Source organism: Miniopterus natalensis, chromosome 14, assembly GCF_054644295.1.
Source record: "Miniopterus natalensis isolate mMinNat1 chromosome 14, mMinNat1.hap1, whole genome shotgun sequence".
Classification (NCBI taxonomy): Eukaryota; Metazoa; Chordata; class Mammalia; order Chiroptera; family Miniopteridae; genus Miniopterus; species Miniopterus natalensis.
Window position 1 is genome coordinate 22925711 of NC_142094.1, and position 26286 is coordinate 22951996.

The following is a 26286-nucleotide window of genomic DNA, read 5'->3' on the forward strand; positions in this document are numbered from 1 at the left end:
ATTCACAGGCCTCTTCAAGGGGTGGGGGTGGGGGGTTAGGAACTGCATTGCCATAGCCAATGAAATAATGCATTCACAAAGGAGCTCTGTCTCCTTGCTTCTTTCCTCCTGTCCCTCACTCTTGCTCCCTGGGATCACTTCCTAAGTAAATTATCTGTATGAAGCATTTGTCTCTAGGTCAGCTTTCAGGAGAACCCAAGCTAAGACAAGTAAGGAATGAGCATGGGAAGCTTTAGGTGAGGGATGACCATTGTTATTAGACATTCAAGTGGAGATGTTGGGTAGTCAGTGGATATATGAGTCCAAGGGAGAAAGGTCATTGTGGGAATGTGGCTTTTTGTTTTAAATATGTTTTTATTGATTTCAGAGAGAGAGGAAGGGAGAGGGAGAGAAAGAGAGAAATATCAATGAGAGAGAGTCATTGATCGGCTGCCTCCTGCACTCCCCCTACTGGGGACTGAGCCCGAAACCGGAGCGTGCACCCTGACCGGGAATTGAACCGAGATCTCCTGGATCTTAGGTCGATGCTCAACCGCTGAGCCACACCAGCTGGACCATTGTGGGACTTTTTAAAACCATGAGGCTGGAGGAGCTCACCAAGGGAGTGAGTGCAGACAGAAAAGACAAACGAGGCCCTCGGATGCTAAGGGATTGCTGGAAGAGGAACCAACATCTGAGACTGAGAAGGGTGGGCCACAGAAGTAAGAGACAAGTCAGGCAAGGCTGCTGTCTTGGAGGACAGACAGAGAGCACTCAGAGAGGAGAGGGCGCCCAGCTAGCCAAGGGCCACCGACAAGTCGGGGAGATAAGGAGAGAACATTGGACTTGGGCAGGAGAAGGTCATTGATAAGAGCAATCTGGCTGGCAGGGTGGGGACAGGTCCCATTAGGGAGGTTTGAGAGTGAGTGAGAGGAGAGAAGTCAGAGACAGTAGAGACAGTCTTTCTAAGTGGCAGCTGTGAAGAGAAGGAAGGAGAGAAATAGGGCAGTGCTAGAGGGGTGATAAGATCAAGAAAGGTTTTCAGTAGACACAGTCGCCCTGTGTATCCATGGGCTTCACATCCGTAGGTTCAACCAACTGCAGGTTGAGAGCAGTATTTTCACATTCCCAACTGCAGATTCCCAACTGAGGATCCAAAACACTGCTTTGGGCCCTGGCCAGGAGGGTCACTTGGTTGGAGCATCATCGCGTGCACAAAAGGTGGTGGGTTCGATCCCTGGTTGGGGCACCTACACAGGTTTTGGGTTCAAGCCCAGGTCAGGGCACATACAGGAAGCAACCAATTGATGTTTCTCCCTCTCTCTAAAAATCAATGAAAACATATCCTTGGGTGAGGATTTAAAAAATACTGCTTTGGACCCTCGGTTGAATCTGCAGATGTGAAGGGCCGACTAAAGTTTTGGGAGCGTCGAAGTTATTCCCAGATTTTTGACTGCCCTGGAGTTCGCACCCCTAACCCATGCGTTATTCAAGGGTCAACAGTATATTCTACATAAAGACATGTACATGAGTGTTCACAGCAGCTTCATTTGTAATAACAATACTAAATAAAAACAAGACAAATGTCCATCAATAGGTGAATGGATAAAGAAACTATGGTACATCCATACAATTAAATAAGACTCAGAAATAAAAGGAATGGACTGCTGATGTACACTACAAAATAAATCAATCTGAACATACTTATGTTAAGTGAAAGAACCCAGACAAATGAAGAATACATGCTGTATAAATCCACTTACATAAAATTTTAGAAAATATGAAGTAATTTAAAGAGACGGAAAGTAGACACATGGTTTCCGGGGAATGGAGTGGGGGGCTGGTGGGGAGGGCTGTAAAGAAAAAATTACTAAAAAAACATGAGATTTTTTTCTTAAATATTTTTAAAAAATTAATTTCAGAGAGGAAGGGAGTGGGAGAGAATCATCAGTCGGCTGCCTCCTGCATGCCACCTACCAGGACATGTGCCCTGACCGGGAATCGAACTGTGATCTCCTGGTTCATAGGTCGATGCTCAACCACTGAGCAACGCCAGCCGGGCAAGAGGAAATTTTTTAGGGTGACGGATATGTTCATTATCTTTACTGTGGTGATGGTTTCATCAATGACATATTTGTCACTTTAACTATGTGCAGTTTATGTTAAGTAGAGCTCAATAAGCTGTTAAAAAATAAGTTTGGGGAATGTTATATTGGGGATTTTTCTACAAAGCCAGTCTTCCTTAATGCATTTTATTGTTGTTGTTTTTCTTCTAATTATATAACAAACATGTCCAAAATCAAAGCCCACAAATCTCTCATTTCACAAATACTGTGACCTGCACCAATAGTCGTTTTCTGTGTACCATGGTGTGGGAAAGGGGCTCGCTGAGGGCCATTCTTCCATCCCTGTGAGACAATGGGCAGAGGATGCCGTTGGCTTTTGAGTACACAAGGGTGCAATAGGAGGGCGTCCCAACCACAGGCTTGAGAAAGTCCTCTCCACGTGCTCCGTTTTGCTTCCTGGAGAGGTGAGTGGCTGAGGTTTGGACAAAAATTAAAGTGTCCACTGGAGCTCAGTCATGCGAGGGCACCAACCCCAGATCCCTGATCCACATAAGCAGCAGTGTGAGGCAGGGGCGTCGGCGTGTGGCAGTGAAAGAGGGAGGACAAGGTGACCAGAGGCTTCCAGGTTCTGGGGTAAAGTGACTTTGGATAAATACACCCAGTGTGGTCCCAAATGCCCTCTTGCTGCCCCAAAGGCAGCTGCCCACCCTTCTGAACACAGCCCATCCTCAGAGAACAGCCAGAGCCTGGGAGCCATGAGGCCACTAGCCAGACAGCTTGGCCTGGCCTCGAGTCCAGAGGTCAAGGTGGGGACCAGGCAGAGGCCGCAGCTGTCCCTGGCTGTGCCCACCTCGTACCATATACCCACACGAGGCAACAGAGGCAGCAGAGCAGAGGGGCTGAGGCCCCTGAGAGTCCACCTGGGCTCATGCCATGGCTTTGTCAAGCCGTGTGTCTTGGGCAAGTTATTTAACTGCTCTGTGCCTGTTTCTCCATCAATAAAATGAAGAAAACAAGCATTACCACATACAGTAGTGAGAATTAAAGGAATTAATATCTAAGATTTTTAGACAAGTCTAGACACAAAGTATGATTGCTGATGTTTGCTATTGTTGCATTCTATCCTGAAAATCCCTCTCCTGCCCCTTCCTACACATCAGACAGTTCAGGCTTGTACACATGGCAGACCAAGCATCCAGCCACTTAACTCTTGGGTGTGATGGACATTTCCCTTAACACCCTTAGATTAAGTTCATCGGGTTTAGGGCTCTTGCTGTTTTATTTCTATTGCCCTGGCTACTAAGACCTCATAGGAAATCTAGACTCCAAGCCTTGCGGCAGGAAGGCATGGGTGGAGTAATCCACGTAGGTCGTGCTGTCTCCAGCAGGGGGCAGTCGGCACCAAGCTTTGCTAGACATTACAAGGCATTCCGCCCCACCCCAATCCCTGAGTTACTGAAGGAGGGAGGGTTGCTCTAGTTCAAAAGCCACTGTGGATTTGTGGGCACTGCTCCTTCCCAGGCCCCTGACTTACCTAGTTTCTTTCTGTCTCGCTTCCCAGAGGGGGAGCCTCATGCTGTAGGTGGCTTAGCCTGTTTCCCAGTCTGTAAAGTAGGTAGTCATCTCTGCCTCCCCTGAGGTTTCCCACAAGCGAATTCCTAACAGAAAGGACAGGCTGCAGGCCCAGCCCACAAGCACAGCTGGGAAAAGCCATTTCCTTAAGTGGCAACACCAAAGAACGGGAGAGGCCATTCCAGACTGGGAGCAGGCAGCCTTGGGCCAGCTGCAGATTCTCCCAGGCCTCAGTGTCCCAAATCTTGGCCCCAGGGTGGACCCCTTCAATCCTGCACCAACAAGGGGCTATAAGTCCACATTCAGGCCTTCCTTGCCCCTCCCCACCCAACAGCATAAATGAAAGACAAAAGAGAAAAATCAAGTCTTTATTGTTTGATTAATAAACTGGCTTCGAGAGGCAAGAGTGGAGTGCATGGAAACACCCAGCTTTGATCAGTCAGAAACTCCTGTTAACTGTACAAAATGAATGTTGCAAAATCATGTAAAAAACAGGGTCAAGCAAAGCAGCAGCCCTTGGAGAGGGCTCAAGGCACCTGGAGGCTGAGAAACAGGCCCACCCTTGCCCCTGGGGCATGCCCGAGGGGCTGGGGACTTAGGGTCTGCACCCTTCCCTCTTTCACCACAGGGTACACCTGGTCTCCTCTCTCTCCATTTACAAATCACTGAAAAACAGCCCAGAGGGGCATAAACATCAGAGGCCAAGGCACTGCCAGAAATGAAGAAGCCCTGAGCTGGGCACGGAGCTCCTGCTTCCCCAGTGGCCCAGGCTTGGGGAAGGGCCTCCTGTTCCCCATGCCCAGCACTGTGAGCAGACACAGAACCCGGGCTGGGGAGGGCCTCAGGCTCTGTCCTTCAGGGAGGCAGTGGCCATGGGAGGCCTGAGCTGGCCACCAGAACAAATAGCCTGGGCTTTGGTCAGTGCCAACTGGAGGGAAAGACCACTGTCCCACCCAGCCCCCACAATGAGGCCCTCTGCTGGCACAGTCCTGCTGAAGCCGCTGCCGGGCCAGCCCTAACTGGGGTAGCACATGCAGCATCCAGTGCCTGCCGCCTCCATGCTGGGCTTGGCGCCAGGCCCCAGGAGCCCGTCAGTGAACGAGCACTCCGTGATGATGTCTTCCACCCGGGTGATGTACAGGAACGTCAGCAGCACCCCCAGGAACTGGGAAGGGGCAGGCAGGTGAGAGCCGGCTGGGGATTTGGACAGCCCTCTCTGGCGGTTTCCAGTCCCCAGAAACTCGGGCAGCCAGTCATGAGCACTCATGGCTCTGGTGACGTGGCAAACCCCCAGAGCACAGCCTTCCCCCAGCACCCCCACTGCCCAAGCCGCCCCACCCAGGGCCCTCCTCTGCCCTCCCAGGAAAGTCCAGAGACCCTTTGCCCCATCTGCAGAGGTTCTTCCATCCTGGGATTCCTGTCTCCAACCCAGCTATGCCAGTCACCATCTAGAGGATCTTGGGCAAGTCACTTAACCTTGCTGAGGTTTGGTCCCCTCCTCTGCAAAATGGGTATAGTAGTGCCTACCTCACAGAACTGACGGAGGCGGTGCCTGTGAAGCACTCAGAAGAGCTTTAAAGCAATGCTATTGCCATTTGCCCCCTTTCAGCCCTCCAGCCCTGCAGGGTGGCCTAGATTGCTGGTACAAGAGCCTCCTTCACCTGGCCCCTTCGTATCTCCTCTGCACTCTGTCATCACTAGCCACCCTTCATCTGAACCCACAGCCCGCCCACCACCGCTACCTCCAGCTCTCCTGCCTGAATGGAGTGGGGCCCAGCCCACCTGGGGGAGCAGGATGCCCAGCAGGAGGCCAGCCATAATGGTGTAGTTGTCCATGAACCAGATGAGCACAGCGTTGGTGCAGCCCCGCACGTAGATGATGTTCTGCACGACGAGGCGCTGCGTGGAAGGAGCTGGCTGAGTGCCTCGCCTGGCCGAACCCTGTCCCAGCTCCGCCACTCATCTGAGGTCCAACCAGGTCCCTCAACCTCCCTGAACCCATTTCACATATGCATGTGGCAAGACCACTGGGTTCTAGGCTACTGGGTCTCAACGGGCAGTTGTGTTCCCTAGAGAGCACTGGAACATTGTGGTGGCTCTTCTGGTTGTCACAGGAATGGGGCTGGGGACCCTCAGGACTTCAGAGCTCAGGGCAATCCTACTTCACCAGCAGCTTCCCTGCCTGCCTGCCTGCCTGCCTCTCAGATGTCCCCCAGGCATTCATGTGGGTGAAACTCATTCATAATTATCTGAGCCAAAAGCCTAACTCCACGCACATGTGAAAACCAAAGTGTTTGCCATGTGGTTTTACTATGTACACTGAATTTTGCAGAAATACTACTGTGTAAATTAAGGAATGATTATATTTTATTTTGTTCACAACTTTATCAAAAACTGTTGGCCATTTTTAAAAACCATGTCAACTGCAAAAATAATGCCCTTGGTATGCAAGCTGCCAACATAAGACCCCAGCCCTCCGGCAGCAGCTGCCCCTGTGGAGCAAACACCTGCCTGTGTTGGGTCTTCTGCTGCGTCTACCTAATGCCTGAGCACTCACATGTTGAAATGTGCTATATGGTTAAAAATGTTTTATTTTGTTTCTCCTTCCATCTCAGATCATTGTCACTTGTTTTGAAATTAGGTATGTAGGTAGGTTACATTATCTATGGATTTCCTTTCAATATAGTATCTCGGGCATTACCAAGAGTTTAGTATAAAAACTGGCCATTGGGTCTGATGGCCTGAGAGCACTGCTGGTCTATTGCTCTCCAACTTAAGTGTGTATCAGAATCAACTTCTGAGCCCCACTCCAAGAATGTGCACTCCTACTGAGTTCCCAGAGGGGTGCTGCTGCTGCTGGTCTGGGACCTCACTTCGAAAACCACTATTCAGAGGCATCTCAAGTCATCAGTTTCAGCTCCCTTCTCAGAACTACCCCAGCTTCTCTCCTAGCCCACGGGAGCTGCTCAGGAAGCTGACCGAGGAGGGATCCCCCAAAGGGCTCTGTCCTCCAGGGACTCCTGGGTCCCAGGCTGAGAAAGCCAGTGTGAGCTATCTGCGAACTGGTGGCTTCAAGGGCAGAGACAGGCTGGTGCTGAGCACACTGGACACACAAGCTGCCCTACAGACCAGTCCACAGCAAGTGCTCGGCAAACCCCAGGAGGTGACCTCTCCCAGCCTAGGGGGTTCTTGGCTCCTTGAGCCCCTCTGTGTCTGGGTAGGGGTAGAAAACTCTGGCAGTCCCTGGCTCCTGTTCAAAGCTGAAATGCTGGAAAATCTCAGCAGCCAGGAGCCTCACCCCTAGGAACCCCTCCAATCACCCTGGGGATAGGACAGGAAGAGCAACCTTTCTGGAGATTTCACAGACATTACCTCCTTGTCAATAGTTCTGTAGCCACACATGGTGTTGACGACATCAACTTGTGTCTGAAACAGAAAGGTATATTAGCTGACACTTACCTGGTGCTTGCTGTCAGACACTATTACTCTCCCCATTTTATGGAGGAAAGAACTGAGGCACAGCACTGCACTGTCCGGTATGGTTGGAGCTGAGCTTCCCACCCAGGCAGCTTGGCTCGAGTCTGCATCTTAACACCCCACCTCCAAGAAAGGCCCAGGGAAGGAACATGGGAAGGCCTGTTCTGTGGCACTTGGGTGGGAACCACTCCTCCACCAGCCACAGCCCAGGAACCCAGGGAAAAGCGTGCAGCCCCAGGCTCCCCCAATGTGGCCTTGCCAGGGGCACAGCTCTGCTGGCACGGTGATGCCGCCTCAGAGGTTTGGCTGGGCTTTCCCTGCTCTGCTGGCTCTCCTGAAGGAAAACCCCAGACCACAGCCAGGACCTGACCCGTGGGCAAGGCTGGGACCTCTGACCACACGTCCCCGCCCGCGCAGACTGCCACCTGCCAGTGAAAGTGCTGCCCAAGTTTCTTTCTGGGAAGAGAGTCACTCTGGAGAACTCCCAGATGCTGACCAATCTAGGTGCAGGGAAAGCTGCGGTGGGCCCCAGGCCCCGTCAAATCCCTTTCCGGCAGGTGTAAGTCACAGGGCTGGCGGGGCCCTTCCCCTCATGCCTGTGCCTTACGCGGTCTCTTCCTTCTGTAAGGTGAGAGGAAGCCAGATGCCCTGGTCCTGCCCCTCTCCATCTGAACGAAAGCTGCTGTGGGGTCAGGGTGCCAGCAGTGATGCAGGAGAGTGGCAGCGTGGCCTCTGGCATCATGGGCCTGGTCCAGATCCTATGTCACCTATGAGCTCTGAGACCAGCCTCAGGTGTGCTGCAGAGGGGCCGGCACATGGAGGCACTTGATAAGTGCTTGTTGAATGAATGAGTGAATGAGTGATTGAATAGGCTCCTTGGTCTCTTCCATGAGCAATGGTGATTAATAAACCCACCTCATGAGGCTATTTTGAACATAAAGTGAGATACAAACGTAAAGTAAGTTTATCCCAAGGCCGGGCACACAGAAGAGCATAGGAATGCTGGCTGGAGGGACTCTGTTTACGATCCCAGCTTCCAGAAAGGCAAGGAAGGGCATCTGCTCTCCTTCCAAAAAAGTGGATTGGATCTCAGACATCATCCAGATTAGTCTAATGTCAGCCTGGTATGTGAGCAAAATAACCTCCTTCGGTCTCAACTGTCCGCCAGGTGAACCTCGGACCCAGCATCGCCCAGCATCCACTCAGCATGGCCCTCCAGCAGCCTCTCCAGACCATGAACATGACCCCCATGGAGACGGTCAGGCCGGGAGCAGGGACATGAGGGCAGGATGGGAGCGGTGCTTTCTACCTGGTTTGTTCGTTCATTCAGGCATTCATCGAACAAATATTGACTGAACACCTATTATGTGCCAATAACTGTTCCAGGTATTTGGAACAAAACAAAGTCCTTGCCTTCATTCTAGAAAGGGAGGCAGACAGTGAACATAATAAATAAGCAAACTATCTGGTATGTAAGAAGGTGGCAAGAGTAACTTCACTCTTTACTGTGGTCCCAGCCCTGGAGGTAGGACACAGCCCCTGCCCTCGGGGAGCAGACATGCAGCGGGCCCTGGACCCTGGGGGGACTCGCCTCCCCCTTCCAGGGGAGCTCCCCTTCCAGGAGGGGGATACGATGCATCCATGGTCTTCCCCAACGTAAAGCCTGCCTGGGTTTGGCCACAGAATTGATATTTATAAGCCAGCATGAAGCTCTGTTGCTCCAAATCCTCTACAGAGAATCAGGAGAGCTGACGGTGTCGTTCCTGTAGGAAGGTTGGCCGCCTGAGACCCAGGAAGAGCTGCTTCGCTTCAAGTCTGAAGGCACTTAGGCAGGAAGAAGTCCCTTACTCGGGGGAGGGATAAGTCTTACCATTTCTTTTCAAGCTGAGAGCTAGGGGGAAAAGTGACTTTCCCTGAAGAACTGATATGTTTTCTTCTGTTAAACATTGACAGTGTAACATACGATAGTTCCCTTTTTCCTTTGGCCAGGAAGCTCATTTCTAGTGATTCTATAAGCCCTTTAAGCCTACATATCAGTATTTTATATTTTCTCTATCATCTGGTCTTTTTTTATTCTACATATTTCAGATCCTTGATTGACTGAGATAATATAAAATAAATAGATTCATACACACACGGAACCAATTCTGTCGAGGAAGGAAACCCCTCTTTTACATTTAAAAAAAGTCACCCAAGCATGGAAGACACAGGGAGACACAACAGTTTTTTCCTTCAGGACCAGAGACAGTCCAGCCAGGAGACAGTGGCCTCCCCACCTGGGTGTTCCCATTTAGAGGCCAGCTTTAGGCTCCCTCTCTGCAGATGGCATCCGTGTTTATTGTCCCAGTCTGGCCCTCGCCCCCAAACTCCAGACTCATCTCTAACTACCCCTTCGACAACCCTGCTGGCATGTCCCGCTGGCTCTCAAACCCCACATATCCAAGCTGAGCTCCTGATGCCCCCAACCTCTGTCCCTGCAGTCCTCCCCCTCAAGCAATGGTAGCCCCACCTTTCTTATAGCTCAGGCCAAACTCTGGGAGTTCTCTTCGATTTCCTCCTTCACCTCCCTCCCACACCTGATCTGTCAGCAAATCCTGCTGGCTTACTTGCAAAACACAGCCAGAATCTGACCACAGTTTGCCTCCTCCATGCCCACCACCTGGCTCTAAGCCTTTGCCTTCTCCTGTCTGGTGTGGTGGATGCTGTGAGGAGCTGCCCAGGACCCCCGCAGCTGCTGCTGGGAGCACTGCTGGCAGCAGCCCTCAGCTGGCAGCCCCCTGCAGTGATTGTCACGTGTGGTTAATTTTATGTGTCGAATTGACCAAGCTTTGAGGTGTCCAGATATTTAGCCAAACATTATTCTGGGTGTTTCCATAAGGGTGTTTTTCAGTGAAATTAACAGTTAAATCAGTAGACTGAGGAAAGTGGATTGTTCCCTAATATGGGCAGGCCTCATCCAATCAGTTAAAGGCCTGAATAGAACAAAAAGGTTGCCCTGCCCTGGCCAGTGTGGCTCAGTTGGTTGGGTGTCGTCCTGTGCACCAAAAGGTTGCCAGTTCAATTTCCAGCCAGAGCACATGCCCAGGTCGCAGGCTCAGTCCCGGCAGGGGAAGTACAGGAGGCAGCTGATCGATGATTCCCTCTCACACAGATGTTTCTCTCTCTCCCCTTCTCCCTTCCTCTCTCTCTAAAAATCAATTTAAAATCTTAAAAAATAAAAAAAGGCTGCCCTTCCCTCAAGTAATAGAGAGTTCTTCCAGCCAGACTGTCCTCAGACCTGAACTGAAACACCAGCTCTCCCTGGGTCTCCTCATCAGCCTTCAGAGAGGAACTGCACCATCCGCTGTCCTGGATCTCAGGCTTTGGGACTCAGACTGGGACCGAAGCATTGGCTCTCCCGAGTCTCCAGCTTGCTGACTCACCCTGCAGTTCTTGGGACTTGCCTGCCTCCATAATTCTCTGAGCCAGTTCCTTATGATAAATCACTTCACACACACACACACACACGGGCATAGATTCCACTGGTTCTGTTTCTCTGCTGAACAGAGCCAGCAGTCCCTTGCCAGGTGGGACACTGGACTCATGTGATGCCCGGTCACTGTGGGGTATGAAGGCCTGGCCTGAGGGATCATCCACACAGATTCCTACTGAGACTGTATCATTGCTCAGATTCTCCCCCTGCCCAACTCTGCTTTTGTCACCTCCCTTAAGGTGTTGACCCTGAGAGCACCTCCTACTAAGCCTCCTGCTCACCAGCTCGAATCTCAGAGCCTGCTGCCAGGACAGCCTGACCTGTGACACCTGTACCATTGCATTAGCCTTTAACCAGACACCCTGCATCCACCTCTGTCCCCAAAGCAGCCAAGGATGACCCTGATAAAGCCTAAGTCCTATCTGCCACTCAGCCACTGACCCAATCACTCCCTGTCACTCGAGGGAACATCAAAGTTCAGATGGTAGCCTTCAGGGCACCCATGACTTCTCTGACTTCGTCTGCTATCCTCGCCACCCCTAGCCCTCACTCTGCTGCAGACAAACTGTTTCTGCGCTGTTTCTCGAACACACTAGGGCAACTCCACCTTAGGGCCTTTGCACTTGCTGGTCTCTCTGCCAGAACTGCCCCTCCCCAGATATGCATCACTTACTCCCTCACTTCCTTCAGGGTTTTATGGAGAACTCACCATCTCAGTATCTAAAATTGCAATGCTCTGTGCCCCTGCTTTTTTATCCTTAGCATTTATCACCTTCTAACATCCTCTTTTACTTGTTCATTTTGTCAGTTTTCCCCAAGAGAACATCAGCTCTGTGCAGGCAGAGTTCTCCGTGTGTTTGTTGTACCCCCAGAACCTAGAACCACATCTAGCAAATAGTAGGTCCTCAAACAATACTTGTTGAATGAATTAATGAATACAAGTTGGGCTTCCATATCTCAACTTAGACTCTCAGGTGCCACTGCCCTCCGGGAAGAAGTTCAGGATCCCCTCCCACAGGCCTCTCAAAAACCCTGGGCTGCTTCCCAGCACACCTCCTGCCCTGAGCTACCCTAAAATGGCAGCTAAATTTTACAATAAGCCTCCCCTCCTGGCGCAGCCTTTTTTGGGGCTCTTGGACTTGTCATTGGCTCCCTGATTCATGGGTGAGGTCCCTGCCCCCACGAGCAGCTGCTCAGTTTACAGAATCCAGCAGTGGGCACAGAATGATGGAGGCGTCAGAAGGGAAATTTTCCATGACTCTCTGGAGCATGAGTAATTGCGAAGCTCTCTGCCTCATTCCAGTCCAAAAACCAGGCAGTTTTCAGACACACTAGTCAAACACAGTGGATTGACAAAGCCTCTCTCATTCGTAAGCAGTGACTACACAGGACAGCCACCCAAGTAGCTAAGTGGTGAGAGAGTTGTCAGGCCCCTGCTGGCATTTACATCACCAGCCCCTCTTCCAAGCGCCCTATTACTGATGATCACCAGGCCTTCAAGCCCAAAGTCCCTGGAGGCGCCCAGATGCAGATCCTGCCCTGGCCCTCCGGCTAAGGAGGCAGAGCCGGCCATCCCTGCTCAGCTCCCTGGGCCAGAGCCCTGGCCCACCCCTCACTCCTCAGTTGGCCCGTCCTGTAGCCCTGAGCACAACTCTGGCAATGGCTGCCTGCAGCTCATCCCAGCCCTAGCAATGCGGGCAAGGCACCTAACCTTTTGGCCCCTCAGTTTCCTCACCTGTGCAGTGGATAAAATAATAGTACCTGCGTCAAAGGGTAGCTGAAACAACTAAATGAGTTAACACAATAAAGAACCTAGGACAGGCTGCACATGATGAGTGCTCAATGGATGTGAACGACCACTCCTAATAAAGGAAAGGCCCCCATCCCCAGCTTTACCCCTTTGAGTAGCCCTTGAGGCCCAGGAAGCCTTGACAATGACCACCACCTGCTGCCGACCTCACCCACCCACCTCACCCTGTCCTGAAAGACAAGAAAGGTGCCCAGCCAGCTGGGGTGGCCCCAGGAGCAGGGAGTACCGTGTTTCTGATGCAGCAAGTATAGGGCACCCCGCAGGCCAGGGGTCCGGGGGCATTGCAGTCGTGGTACTGGTTTTTGCTCCAATCTTGGTAGTCTTCCCCGCCACAGCACTTGAACTGAGAAAGGAAGCAAGCAGGGAAGAGAGCTGTTGTCGCCGCTGAGGCCTCAGGCAGACAGCAGGAGGGGGTCTTGGCAGGGGACGATGCAATTTATGACATGGCTCATCCTGGTATTGGAAGCTACAGGGGGAGCCTGAGGCCAGGTATTGTCAGGTCAAAGCACTCCACAGGCAGCACGGCTGCCCAAGAGGTAGTGCCCACCCCATCACTGGGGAGGCCTGCAGGCCAAGGCTGAGAAGCCTCTTGGCAGGTGTCAGGGTGGTGACTAAACGCTGGAAGGCAAAGTCCTTCCTTAACAAATGGATTCCATCTTCATGTCCCAGTGCAGGTAGCAGACCAGAGAAGCTGGCCTTTAAGGCCCCAGAGACTAGCATTCTATGGAAGCCACAACGCAGTGGCCCCTGCCCCACACTGGCCCGCTGCCCCCGTGCTGCCTGCCCTGCCCTTAGCAGAGGGGCACACCCCCCCTCCATCCTGCCCTGGGCTCAGGACTGAGCCAGGATAAGGCTGGTGTCATTCTCCCAAGACTAGCTCCTCCTTGCAGCTCCTCCTGCAGCGGTGCCAACGCCCAGGAAGAGTACTCTGCTGGGGTGCAGTGTGTCCAGGCACTGTTCTGGGCACTGGAGAGACGGGCTGAGCGAAGCAACGCGGCCCCTACCCACCCACATGGGACACATTCCAGTGGGAGACCGAGCGCTAGCATGACATGAAAAGGTCAGTGACCCCTAGTGCTGTGTACCAGGAATGTGAGCACACGGGTAAGGGGGGGGGGGGGGGGAAGCTTCAAGATAGGAGGTAGGGAAAGGCCTCTGAGGAGATGCCATTTCATCTGAACCATGAACAGGAAAAAGTCAACACGTGCAAAGATCCTGCAGAGATGAGCAGGTTGTCTTTCAGCAGTCAGTGCGGAGACCAGCGTGTGCAGAGCACAGTGAGGAGAGTGGAAAGGGTGAGGCTGACGGGGTGCGCAGGCCAGACTTACAAAGCCTTGTGAGCCAGAACAGTAAGAGCGGGGAGCCTATTCTGAGTGATGGGAAGTCCCTGGGGGATTTAACTGGGGAGTGACAGGGTTGGAGGTCCTGGTAGAAACATAAACCAGACAACCTTTCCCTGTCTCCACAGGGCCCTTTAGGCTATTAGGTTTTGGAACCTGAAAGTGCCTCTCTGTGGTACAGTGCAAAGGGCATTTGCTTTGCAATCAGATAGATCAGAGTTCAAATCCTCACACCACCACTCCTAGCTGTGTGACTTCAGGCAAGTTGATCAGCCTCTCTGAGCCTCAGATCCTCATCTGTAAAGCAGGAAGAGAAATCTCAGCTGTGCACAGCTGAGCTGAGGATTACAAAGAGAGACCATGCATGATGTACCGATCACAGGGCCTGGCACCAAGGGGCGCCCAATGGGCATGAGTCACACATACCCCAACCCACTCCAGGAGAAATAAAATCCCCAAACCAGTTGAGGGCTGGTTCCAATAAAATATCTTGCTCTGCCCAATAGCCAGAACTGGCAAGCACATCCCTGGCAGAGAAGGGCCTCCCAGAGGCTGCACCTGCTGTGACTACAGCAAAGCTCTGAGCCACGGGAGCAGCCACCGTGGGTGGCCCTGGGTACAGTGAGATGTTGGGCCCCACTGAGGGTTGTCACAGGGGATCAGGCCAGCTGAAGCCTCCAAGGTCATATCCCAGGAAGTGCTGCCAGGGCTGAGTGGGCTCACAGCCCTCAAGCTCTGCGTGTCCTCACCTAGAACATGAGGGCGATGATCACCATAGCTGACACTACTGACTGAGGTCTTGCTGCATGCCTGGCACAGCTCTAAGAACTTCTGAATTAAGTCAAGGCAATGTCACAATGACGCCAAGAGGAAGGCACCATTAGTACCCCCTTGAGGCAGATGAGGAGCCCGAGGATCGGGACTAAATGAGACTGGTATGCCTCAGTCAGGCAGGACAGTGGCTGGCCCTGCAACTGTTATTATTGCACTAACAGGCTGGGAAGACCTTGGGGGAGAGGAAGCGCACCTCAAAATGGCATCATCACACTCAAAGAAGGGTTATGGAGGAAAAGGAGAGTTGTGTCTGTTCCCCAGTGTGGGGGAAATGAAATCAGGGAAGAGCTCTGTTCATACTGGGGCTGTCCTTGACTTGGCAGGGAGTAAGCTCCCTGCAGCTGAAGGGACTTTTGAATTGGGTGGCTCAGAGCTCACTCTCATCTCATGGAAGGAGAACCTTCGCCCATTGGAGAGGGGCACCCTGCGACCCTGCAGGGTGGCTTGTAGCTACACCTGACCTTGTTCTTTTTTTAGGGGGAGGGTCCATGTAACTGGAGAGGGACAGGTAGGGCAAGGCACGTGGGCAGAGGACTGGTTGAGAAGGTCAGGCCCCATCCTTGGTGGTCTTCCATGGCCCAGCCCTGCCTCCTGAATTGGCCAGCCACCTGCTTTGGGAATAGATAAGCCACGTAACCCCTCACCCTCACCCTCACCCTCTTGAGTAGGGCCCCAAGTGTGGGGTGAAGAGCATGTGGGGCACATCTCTGACCCAAAAAGCCTGGCTCACCTTCTTCTGAACAAAGTCCATGATGTTTTTGAAGTCCAGGTCATCATAGTAGTTCTTGATTCCTCTTCGAATGTTGTTATTCAGAAAGTCGATAGTCTATTTAGACAGAGAAATTACAAAAGAAGACCACACACAGCCCAGCGTCCAACCCAAGATTTCCCAGAAGTTCCCATTGGAACAGAGTACCCAAGTGCCCAGGTAGCCCCCACCCCTGCCTGCACGGACTACTCCCTCCACTCCCACCCATAACACTCACAACTTTCCTGCCCACACACCCTTTCTGTGCCCCTGATGCCCATTTGGTGCCCGAGTCCCTCTGCCATGTCTGAGAAGGAGTGATTCACCCCCTTTTTCTTTGCCAATCAAACACCCCAGGCCCTGAGAGGGGGGCCCTCCCGGGGGATGCACGGCCCCAAAGCAGCTGTGCGGCTGGCACTCAGCTGTCCCGGTTCCCAGCCTGGTATTCCCTCTACTGCCCAAAGACAGGCCTGAACTGAATCTTCCCTTTGCCCTCCAGACCTCCTCTCCACTCTTTTCTACTATCCAACCTCTTGTGTTACAGACAAAGAAACTGAGGCCAGGAAGGGGGCCTGACTCTCCCCAGTTCACTGAACAGGCTGGTTAGGGGCCCAGCCAGGACAGGAAATCAGGTCTCCGGATGTCTCACGTGGGCCTCTCCTCATCGCTGCCGTGCTCCGGCCCTCAGCAAAGGGCCCACCTCCCAGCTCAAACTGGGGCAATCCCCACCGGGAAGAGCGCTGGCAGGCCGCCCTCTCCCGGTCACACTGGGCCTCTGGATCAACAGCCTGGCTGTTGTGCTGAGATGCTGGGCACAAAAGGCCCCACAGCAGGAAGGGGTGGGGACGATGGGAATGTGGGCAGCCCAGCTCCATGCTCACAGTGACAATGGGGGCTTTCAGAGCAGGGAGGCCCTCGTATCATCAGAGATTGTGCTGGCACAAAGGGGGCATTCTCAGCTCTGGAGCCAGACGATTGCCGGGGGAGGTGCCTGCAGGGACACTGGGACAGCAGGGCCCTGGGTTCCAGGCCCAGTCCTGCCACTGCAGCCCGTCACAGCTCTTCCCTTCTCTCAGCCTCAGCTTCCCACTTTCAAACTGACCCTGCAGTCCTATCGTTAAGACATCTTCCAGCTCCAAGGATCAAAGACTAGGCTGAGAGGGGCTGTCAAGCCTCATGATCAAGAACAGTCCACGCAGCCACCCAGGCATCAGGCACTTCATTTGACGTTTGAGCCTCCATTTCCTTACCTGCAAAATGGGGAGGGCTCTGCCTCATAGGGCTTTGAGATTTAAACAAACGAAAACTACAAAAGTCCTTATCAAGATGCTGGGTACACAGTAGGTCCTGGTCTTATTACTACAGATCTTCTTCCGGGAGACACATACCCTACGGTACCACTTCATACCTATCACATCATCAGTGGCTAATTCCAAGGGAAACCAACGCCCCAAGTTTTGTCCAAAAGACACAGGGAATGGAGGTAGCCCTTGATACAAGAGCCAGTCCTTGGCCTGGGACCCCTCACAAATACCCTGCAGCCCAGAGAAGGGATGTGACTTGTCCAAGGTCACCCTGCTGGTTGCTGGCAGATTGATGCTGGAATCAAGGTGTCAAACTCTCAGCCTGACACACTTTAAGAAGCCAAGATAGGAACTCAAGGTTCAGCTTGGGGCCATCTCCCCAACCCATCTCTAGTATCAGGAAGAGAGGCACAACAGATACATCAGCCAAGTCCTTCTGGGCACACTGCTCAAAGCCAAGGTAATGAAGGAGACTGGGTCAGGGAACCTCTCTGTGGCTGGCAGGAAAACCCTCTGCTGATGATAAACAGCCGCTCGGGAGCAGGCCGGGGAGCTGGGGAAGACTGGATGGCAGCCTTGGGAGGCCTAGGCCAGGCCCTCTCCCACGTGAAAGCCTCAGCACTCAAAAGCTACAGCCCTGCACATGTCCGGCACTGGATCCTCGGGCAGGGGCTGGGTGGTCACACAGCCTGGGCAGAGCAGGGACCACCTGGCCTTTCCAACCTCGGGCGCCTGCTCCTCTGGGTGATAAAGAGACAGGCCAGTCAGCTTGGACTTGGTTGGGGTGTCTAAGAAACAGGGAACAGGACACATGGCATTGAATGGCATTGCTGCCGGGGGCCCTTCACTGAGCTGAGGTACAGGGGGCAATGTCAGAGTCGGGGACATGTCTAAGGCTACATGCATGAGGGTGTGTCAGCTGGTTTCCTTCTGCCCTCGAGGTACTGCAGACACAGTCCTTGCCCACCATGTCCTTCTGCACCTATCCCAGCCCACTGGCCACCTCTCAGCTCCTTTACTGGGTCATATTCTAGAGATGGAGGTGGGGGAATGAGGGCAGGAGGCCCAGGGCAGGTCAGCAGAGGGGATGCCCAGAGGGGAAAGGCTCTCCTTCCCTCTTTGATGAACAGCCCTGAACTCCCCCCAAACCATATGAGCACTTTCCAAATCCGCTGACTCCAAAAGAAGCCTGTGTGAAAATCAGGCCTTCCATCTGGTAAACCAAGCTGGGCCCCTGTGGGGAAGAGAGGTCCCCCTGTTGGTGTCTCGTAATGAGCAGGGAAAACAGATGGTCCCAGACTCCATGGGCGACAGCTGCCCCCAGTTCCCATCAGGGACCTCTCTGCATCATCCTGGCTCTTTGGCACTGTGTGTGTGAGAGTCTGTGTGCATGTGTGTGTGTACAGGGAGATGTGTAGAACATTCAGGTAGTGTCCATGCTATGATGCGGGTGGGGGACAGGGGAGGGAGTCAGCGAGGCAGGTGAGTTGCACCGTACACTAATGACTATAGAGAGTTCTGCTATGTTCAGCTGTGTGCTGAAGGATTGGGGGAGCCACTCAGAGGATACACCTTGTGGAGCACGGCAAGGGAGAGAATTCTGGCTTCTTCTGCTGCTCCCAGAGGACAAACACACCCAGTGCCACCCCCACTCTGCTCTAAACCAGGTCAAACCCACGGGCAGCCCCAACAAGGATTAAAAAACCACCTTTCACTAACGAACGGCTGGCATGGCCTCAAGGCCATGTGGCTTGGGCTAAATTAAGCAAACCGTAAGCAAACATCAAAGGGCACGAGACTTTCAGAGCACGTGTTGTTTAAGCTACTAGATTCAAGCTATCTAGTCCTTTCTTTTAGATCTAGCTTTAAAGATATCTGAAGCCTCTGCATCAGCCCTCATCAGAAACGCTTAGAGTGTTTTTAAGTAAATGAGGAATTGAAAGGGGTGGGGGTGGGGGTGGGGGGACATGTGGCAGCAGCTCCGCCAGGACAGGAGGCTGGGGGAGCAGGGAGAGGAGGGAGGAAGGGAAGGGGTGGCAGCTGGACCCTCCTCCCAGTCCTCTAGGGATGGAGCTGTCCTAGTTTCCTGGCTTCCTGGAGGCTGCCGGGTTTCATATCAGCTTCTAAGACCCAAGGCTGGGGAGGCCCTGGCTGCCGGCAGCCCAATTGGAACCAATGCCAACCTGGTTCTCATCACATGAAACCAGCATGTCATAACACTTAGCCAGCATCTCTGGGCTTCCCTCAGTCCCCCTAGAAGGTGGGAACTCGACCTCTTGCTCCCAGCCCCCAGCCTCTGCTCCAGCCCTGAGACAGGCCCAATCTGACAACCAAGGGCCAAAGAGAACCCAAGGAGCAAGAACAGAAGGGGAGGAAAGCTGCAAGGTTCTCTGGAGTATCTGCCATTCCTATCCTCAGACCTGGCTGAGGTCACAGGTTTAATCCCTGTGGCGAGGGAGGTTATGCTTCAGTTTCCCAGGTATTTGGGGCTCCAGCTCTCAGGCCCAAACAGCTGTCCACAGCGCGGTGCACCAGCCGTGGGAGTCTGGCCAGATCAGTGCAGAACTTTCTTTTTTGCTCTGGGTAGAAGAATATACATGTTTGGGTGCTAAGCCAAGAGGGCCATGGCACTGTCCCTTTCTCCTGGCCCCTGACCTCAAGGTCAGGACACAGCCAGCTAGTGCCAGTGTCATGGTTGCGTGCTGCCCACTGTTTCCTTGGGCGGGTGTTGGATGTGACCTCAACACCCTTTGATCAAGGTCAGGAAAGAGGCTGCTCCTCCCCTTGCCCTGGTGGCAGAAAGAAGGCGGCCTGGGATGGGGGACAAATATACCAGGTATAGCCCGGCACCCTCTGGGTGTCCCTGCTCAGCTCTGCCTGACTGGGAGCTATCCTTCTAGAACATCCCTGGCACCCTCAAGAGAGGCCCTACAACAGGCTGCGGTGATATAGGTCAAGAGGGGTGAGAGGCAGGCGAATCATGGAGGTCATTCAGGTTTTCCTCCCACTGGCTGGGTCAAGGCGCTGCACTTCTGCTTCTACTGCCCAGGCCCTCAGGGCCACCTGCTCTGCGCCCAGCTCCCCAGGGCATGGCCACCAGGCCCTGTACAGGCAGAGAAGCCACTTCAGTCTAACCGCCATGCCTGACAGCAGGAACCTCGTCCAGGGTCAAGGGCTGATGGAGAATTTCTGCCTCACACCCAGGAGTCTGTGCATCTATTGCAGCCTGGCTGTGGCCATGGTCTGTGCATCTTCCTGAGAATGTGAAGTCATTAGCTTGATAATTTGTCCTCATTTGTCACCACAAGTGGATTCTTAGAGTTAACAGGTGGCCTGTGGGGCTGGTCTTGTTCTGGCGTGGCTCAGGAAAATCTGTCTACTCCTCTTGTTAAGGAAAAAATGGAATTGGGTACTCACCTCCTCCCAGAAGCTGACCCTGATTGCTCCACCTTCTACTGCCCCTCCTGCCACCAGCAATGAGCCGGGCTGCCCCTTCCCTATCCTCACCATTGGCCCATCTCTTGCTTTATGAAGTCACATTGCATAAGAGTTGGAAGGGACATTATTTCTCTTTATATGGTATTTTCCCCTTGGTTATGACAAAAGAAAAAGAAACTTTGGAAGCCAGGAAAAAAATTTAAAGGAGAAAATAAGTCACCCGCATCCCATCTCTTAGAGGAAATAAGAGTTTGTATGTGTGAGTTTTCCAGGCCTGTTTTGCTTTCACTGTGGAAATCTTACTGTGCTTATAGTTTTGTATCTTGTGTTTCAATTATTTTGAAATACGTATTGCAGGCATGAGCCCCCAAACAGCTGAGGCCCCCAAACAGCTGAGGGTCCTTCCTGGGCTATATGCCGAGACCCTCCCCTGGCAGGGCCTGGTGAGGGGACACCCGTGCAAGGGGAAGGAACACACTTCACCCCGTGGCTCCCACTGGGTCTGGGGATAATTGGTAAGTCCCACCCCTGACCTCAGGCCCACAACCTCCTGAGCTGTGAGGACTAGAGGGCCCTGGAGGTTTCATCTTGGCTCAGCTACCTCACTAAAAAGGAGGAGTGGTGTCACAGCCCCTGTGACCTCCAAGGCACTGGAAAATGACAAATCAGACTGCCTTTGTGAAAGAGCGCTGGAAACCATACCGCTGCTCACTTAGGGGCCTGTTGATTAAAACCACTGATGCTGCCGACCATGACCTGGACCTGGGCCGCGGCCAGGAAAGCACTAACCCGTAATCTCTGGGAAGCCGCAGGCCGCCGGGAGCCCTGCCGGCTGCACTGAGAAGCACCCCAATGGGCAAACGGAATAAACAGCTCTCCCCGCAACACTGCCAAAGAAATAAACCAGTACCCTGCATCTGCCCACTCAGAGCAAATGGTCTGAAAAGTTAAAAAGAGGAAAAGGGAGGAGCAGGTAACAAGACTACATTGGGAAGACAGCCAACCAAGGGGCACGGGAGAAATCAAAAGGGAAATCAAAAAATACCTTGAGACAAATTAAAATGTAAACACAACATACCAAAACTTAAGCAGTTCTAAGAGGGAAGTTTATAGTGATGATGTTTACAGTGATTCTACATTAAGAAAACAATCTCACCTTACACCTCAAAGAACTAGAAAACCAAACGAAGAGCCTAGTTAGTCGAAGGAAGAAAATAACAAAGATTGGAGTGGAAACAAATGAAATAGAGACTAGAAAGACAAGAAAAAAGATCAATAAAACTAAGAATTGGTTTTTTGAAAAACATAAGCAAAACGGACATACCTTTAACTAGACTATGAAGAAAGAGAAGATTCAAATAAGTAAAGTCAGAAATGAAAGAGATGTTACGAAAAAAGAGGAGACATTATAACTGATGTCACAGAAATACAAAGGATCATAAGAGACTATTATGAACATTTATACGCCGACAAACTGGATAACCTAGAAGAAATGGGTGAATTCCTAGAACATACAACCAACCGGGACTGAATCATGAAGAAATAGGGAAATCCGAACAGACCAGTAATGAGTAAAGAGCTTGAATCAGTAATCAAAAGACTCCCAATAAAGAAAAGTCCAGGACGAGAGGGCTTCGCTGGTAAATTCTATCAACTGTTTAAAGAAGAATTAATACCAATCCTTCTCAAATTCTTCCCATATACTGAAGAGAAATATAAGGCCAGCATTGCACCACAAGAATAGAAGTTATAGGCTAATATCCCTGATAAACACAGATGCAAAATCCTCAACAAAACATTAGCAAACCCAAATCAACAGAATTTAAAAAATCATACACCATAATTAAGTGGGATTTATCCCTGGGTTTATAGGATGGTCCAACATCTGCAAATCAATCAGTGTGATATATCACATTAGCAGAATGAAAGATAGAAATCATATGATCATCTCAATAGATGCAGAAAAAGCTTGACAAATTTCAACATCCCTTACTGATAAAAACTCTCAACAAATTAGGTATAGAAAGAATGTATCTCAACATAATAAAGGCCATACACGACTAGTCCACAGCTAACACCATATTCAAAAATGGAAAATGAAAAATTTTTCCTCTAAGATCAGGAAGAGACACAGTACCCATTCTTACCATTTCTAGTCAACATACTACTGGAAGCAAGAAAATTAAGCAAGAAAGAGACATAAAAGGCATCCAAATTAGAAAGAAAGAAGTAAAATTGTCTATTTGCAGATGATATGATGTTATACATAGAAAATCCTCAAGACTCCAGCCAAAAAACAACAAACCTGTTAGAACTGATAAATTCAGTAAAGTTGCAGGATACACAAAACAACATACAAAAATCAGTTGCATTTTTACACACTAACAATGAACTATCCAAAAACAGAAACTAAGAAAATAACATTTACAATAGCATCAAAAACAATAAAATACTTAGGGATAAATTTAAACAAGGATGTGAAAGACTTGTACACTGAAAACTATAAAACATTGGAAGAAATTGAAGACAATACAAATAACTGGAAAGATATCCGTTGTTCATGGATTGGAAGAAATAATATTGTTAAAATGTCCATACTACCCAAAGCAATCTATAGATTCAATGCAATCCCTATAAAATTCCAATGGCATTTTCCACAGATATAGAAAAAAATCCTAAAATTTGTATAGAACCATAACAGACCCTAAATAGCTACAGCAATATTGAGCAAGAAAAGTGAAGCTGTAGGCATTACACTTCCTGATTTCAAACTATATTGCAAAGTTATAGTTATCAAAACAGTAAGGGATTGTCATTAAAACAGACACATAGATCAACGGAACAGAACAGAGAGCCTAGAAATAAATCCACACATATATAGTCAACTAATTTTCAACAAAGATGTCAAGAATACACAGTGGGAGAAAGTCTCTTCAATAAATGGTTTTGAGGAAGCTGTGTATCCACATGCAAAAAAATGAAACTAGACCCTTATCTTACACCATACACAAAAATCAACTCAAAATGGATAAAAGACTTAAACATAAGACCTGAAATTATAAAACTTTTATAAGAAAACAGAATAAGCTCCTTGACATTGGTCTTGGTAATGATTTTTTTTTAATCTGACATCAAAACCATGGGCAACAAAAGCAAAAATAAACAAGTGGGACTACATCAAACTAAAAAGTTTCTACACAGCAAAGGAAATAATAAAAAAATGAAAAGTAACCTACAGAATGGGAGAAAATATTTGCAAATCATATATCTGATAAGGGGTTAATATCCAAAATATATAAGGAGGCTTTACAACTCAACAGCAAAAAAACCCCAAATAATCTGATTAAACAATGGGCAGAAGATTTGAATAGATATTTTTCCAGATAAGACACACAAAAGGCCAACAGGTAAATGAAAAGATGCTCAACATCACTAATCACTGGGGAAATGAAAATCAAAACCACAATGAGCTATCATCTCATATGAATGCCTGTTAAGAAAAAGACAAGAGATAACAAATGTTGGTGAGGAGAAAAGGGAACCTTTGTACACTGTTGGTGGGAATGTAAATTGGTGCAAGCCTTATGGCAGACAGTATGAACTTTCCTCAAAAAATTACAACTAGAACTACCATATGATCCAGCAATCCCACTCCTGGGTATACAGCCAAAGGAAATGGAATCACTAGCTAAAAGAGCTGCCTGCCACGGAGAGGGCCCCCATGTGCACTGCCGCAGTATTCACAACAGCCAAGACATGTGACTATGATAAAGGAAAATACAATATTTATACTGTATTGTGTATATATCACACACACAATGGAATATCATTCAGCCATAAAAAGGAAGGAAATCCTGCCATGCGTGACAACGTGGCTGAACCTGCAGGACATTCTGCTGAGTGAAATAAGCCAGGCAGAGAAAGACACACACTGTATGGTATAACTTATATGTGGAATCTAAAAACAAGGAAGAAGAAAAAAAGTTGAATTCATAGGACCAGAGAGTAGAAAACAGCTGCCAGGGGCTAAGGGTTGGTTGAAATGGGGAGATGTTGGTCAAAGGGTATAAACTTTCAGTTTTAAGACAAGTAAGTTCTGAGGGTCTAATATACAGCATGGTCACTAGAGCTAATAATACTGTATTATATACTTAAAGTTGCTAAAAGAATAGATCTTGAGCATTCTCATACACAAAAAAAGTTAACTATGTGAGGTGATGAATGTATTAATTAACTTGATTGTGGTGATTATTTCACATTGTTTACATATATCAAAATCATCACACTGTAGAGTTCAAATATATTACAATTTTATTTGTGAATTATCCCTCAATAAAGCTGGTGAGTAGGGGGAATAATTTTTAAAAAAGAATTGAAAAAAAAAGACTGAGCTGCCTCTGTCTTGCTGTGTGCTCTTGGGAGGACTTCCTAACCTCTCTGTGCCTCACTGACTTCATTGATATAATGGGAATCTCCCCTCCCCTTTCCTGGGGCTCATAAAACAGGAGGAAGACCACCCCTGGGTTCCAGGCTGTAGACAGGCCCACCCATAAGAGACTCAGGCAGAACAGGTTGCTCCCTGCTCCCACCTGGGCCAGAATACCAGCTGCATCCATGAAGAGTTTGGCAGGAGTCGGACACTGGGTCATTTGAGGGATCTGTACAGCCTGGTGTCTGGTAACCTGGTGTCTGGGATAGTGACTGCTACCTTGGGCTCAACTTCTGACAAGATAGACAATTTGGCTGCAGCCCTGATGCACCCCAGGAGTGCCAGGAACAGAACAGTCTGGGTGGTGAGGACGGAGGCAGGGGAGTGGACAGAGAACTGAGCTTCTGAAAACAGGCCCTGCTCCTCAAGCCCTGCCTCCAACACCAAGCCCAGAGGAAGACAAAGGAATCAGGTTATAGGAGAAATGACGGATCTCCAAATTGGCAGTCAGCCCCACTCGGCCACTAGCTTCCTGTGGGACCTTGGGCAAGTCCCTTCACTTCAGACTTCAGGACAGGTGAGCTAATATGTAATGAAGGTCCACTAGGGGCCAGAACCATGCCAAGTTCTTCACATGCATTCTCTCATCAAATCCTTACCCCAAACTCCATGACCTAGGAGTCGTGATCCCCTAAGGAACCTAGGGTCTTGCCCAAGGTCACCCAGCTAGTATGAGGCTACATGGCCTGCAATGGAAACAGTGGGAGACCAGGAGTCCTGAGAACCCTTCCAGCTCAAAGGGCCCTGCTTCTACAAACCTTTCTGGAGGGTTGGATGCCACGCGACCCTCTCAGCCTTTCTCTTGCCCTCATCCCTATATCCCAGCACGACAATGTCCTACTGACACTGCGTCCAAAGTGTACTCCAAAGCCCTGGTCTCCCCTCACCCTCCCATCCCTGCAGCGGGTAAAATGTAAACCAGATCACATCACTTCCCCCATAAAGCTCCGCAAAGCCTTCCGGCTGCCTTTAGAGAAAATGCCCAGATCCTAAACCATAGCCCCTGAGAACCCACGGGATCTGCACAGGCCCGCACTCCAATTCCACCTTCCATCCCTCCCCATCACTCACGCCCTTCAGCCAAGTGGCATCCACGCTGGTCCACACATCTGCCAAGCTCCTTTCTGCCTCAGTGGCTCCCTCTACCTGGACCTCTGCTCGCCCTGAGCCTCACCTGGAAGGCTCCTTTTCATTATTTCATTAGTATCCTCCCCATCTGCACCCCAGGCACTCTCCCATCACCATGTCTTCTCTTCTTGTTCTCTGGTTCCCTTTTCCATTGCCTGTCTCCCCAGCAAAATAAATGCTCCACAAGGAATGATATACCCTGCTCTCTGCTCATGCCCAGTTTTACAGCCCAGGGCACACACACAGTGGGTGCTCAGCATACACATGGCTGATAAATATGCCACAGGCCCACCTGGTTCCGGAAGATCAAGGCCACCACGCCACCAATGAGTTCAATTATGAGGCAAATCCCAAGGATGTACATAAACTGAAAAACAAAATTCAGAGATTCACCTAGAGGGGCAGAGGAAGCGCCATCTGCTCCATGGTCAAGCACAATCAGGAGAGTCATCTGTCAGAGCACTTACTGCTCCTGGGCCTCTCGCGCCTTCCTCCTGTGAGGACACAGGCTGTGGACATTCTGAGGGAAAGCCCATCTTTGGAGCCAGTGGTCAGGAAGAGTGACTCAGCTGACCAAGCCAGACTGTTACCAAGGTTTGTCCCAGGGCTCCTCGGCGGGATCTAGGTGG

At 50.5% G+C, this 26286-nt stretch overlaps 1 protein-coding gene across 1 annotated transcript in view; it reads right to left on the minus strand.

Annotated features, from left to right (window-relative positions):
• Positions 1 to 3969: 3969 nt before the first annotated feature.
• TSPAN15 (tetraspanin 15) overlaps positions 3970 to 26286 on the minus strand; it is a 49044-nt gene continuing 26727 nt past the window's right edge. Inside the window, exons 3-8 of the mRNA XM_016198358.2 lie at positions 25950 to 26024; positions 15281 to 15376; positions 12603 to 12719; positions 6990 to 7043; positions 5400 to 5516; positions 3970 to 4782 (exon numbers count right to left, since the gene is read on the minus strand). Coding sequence (XP_016053844.1) covers positions 4633 to 4782; positions 5400 to 5516; positions 6990 to 7043; positions 12603 to 12719; positions 15281 to 15376; positions 25950 to 26024 — 609 coding nt within the window. The 3' untranslated portion in view covers positions 3970 to 4632. The remainder of the gene's footprint in view (positions 4783 to 5399; positions 5517 to 6989; positions 7044 to 12602; positions 12720 to 15280; positions 15377 to 25949; positions 26025 to 26286) is intronic.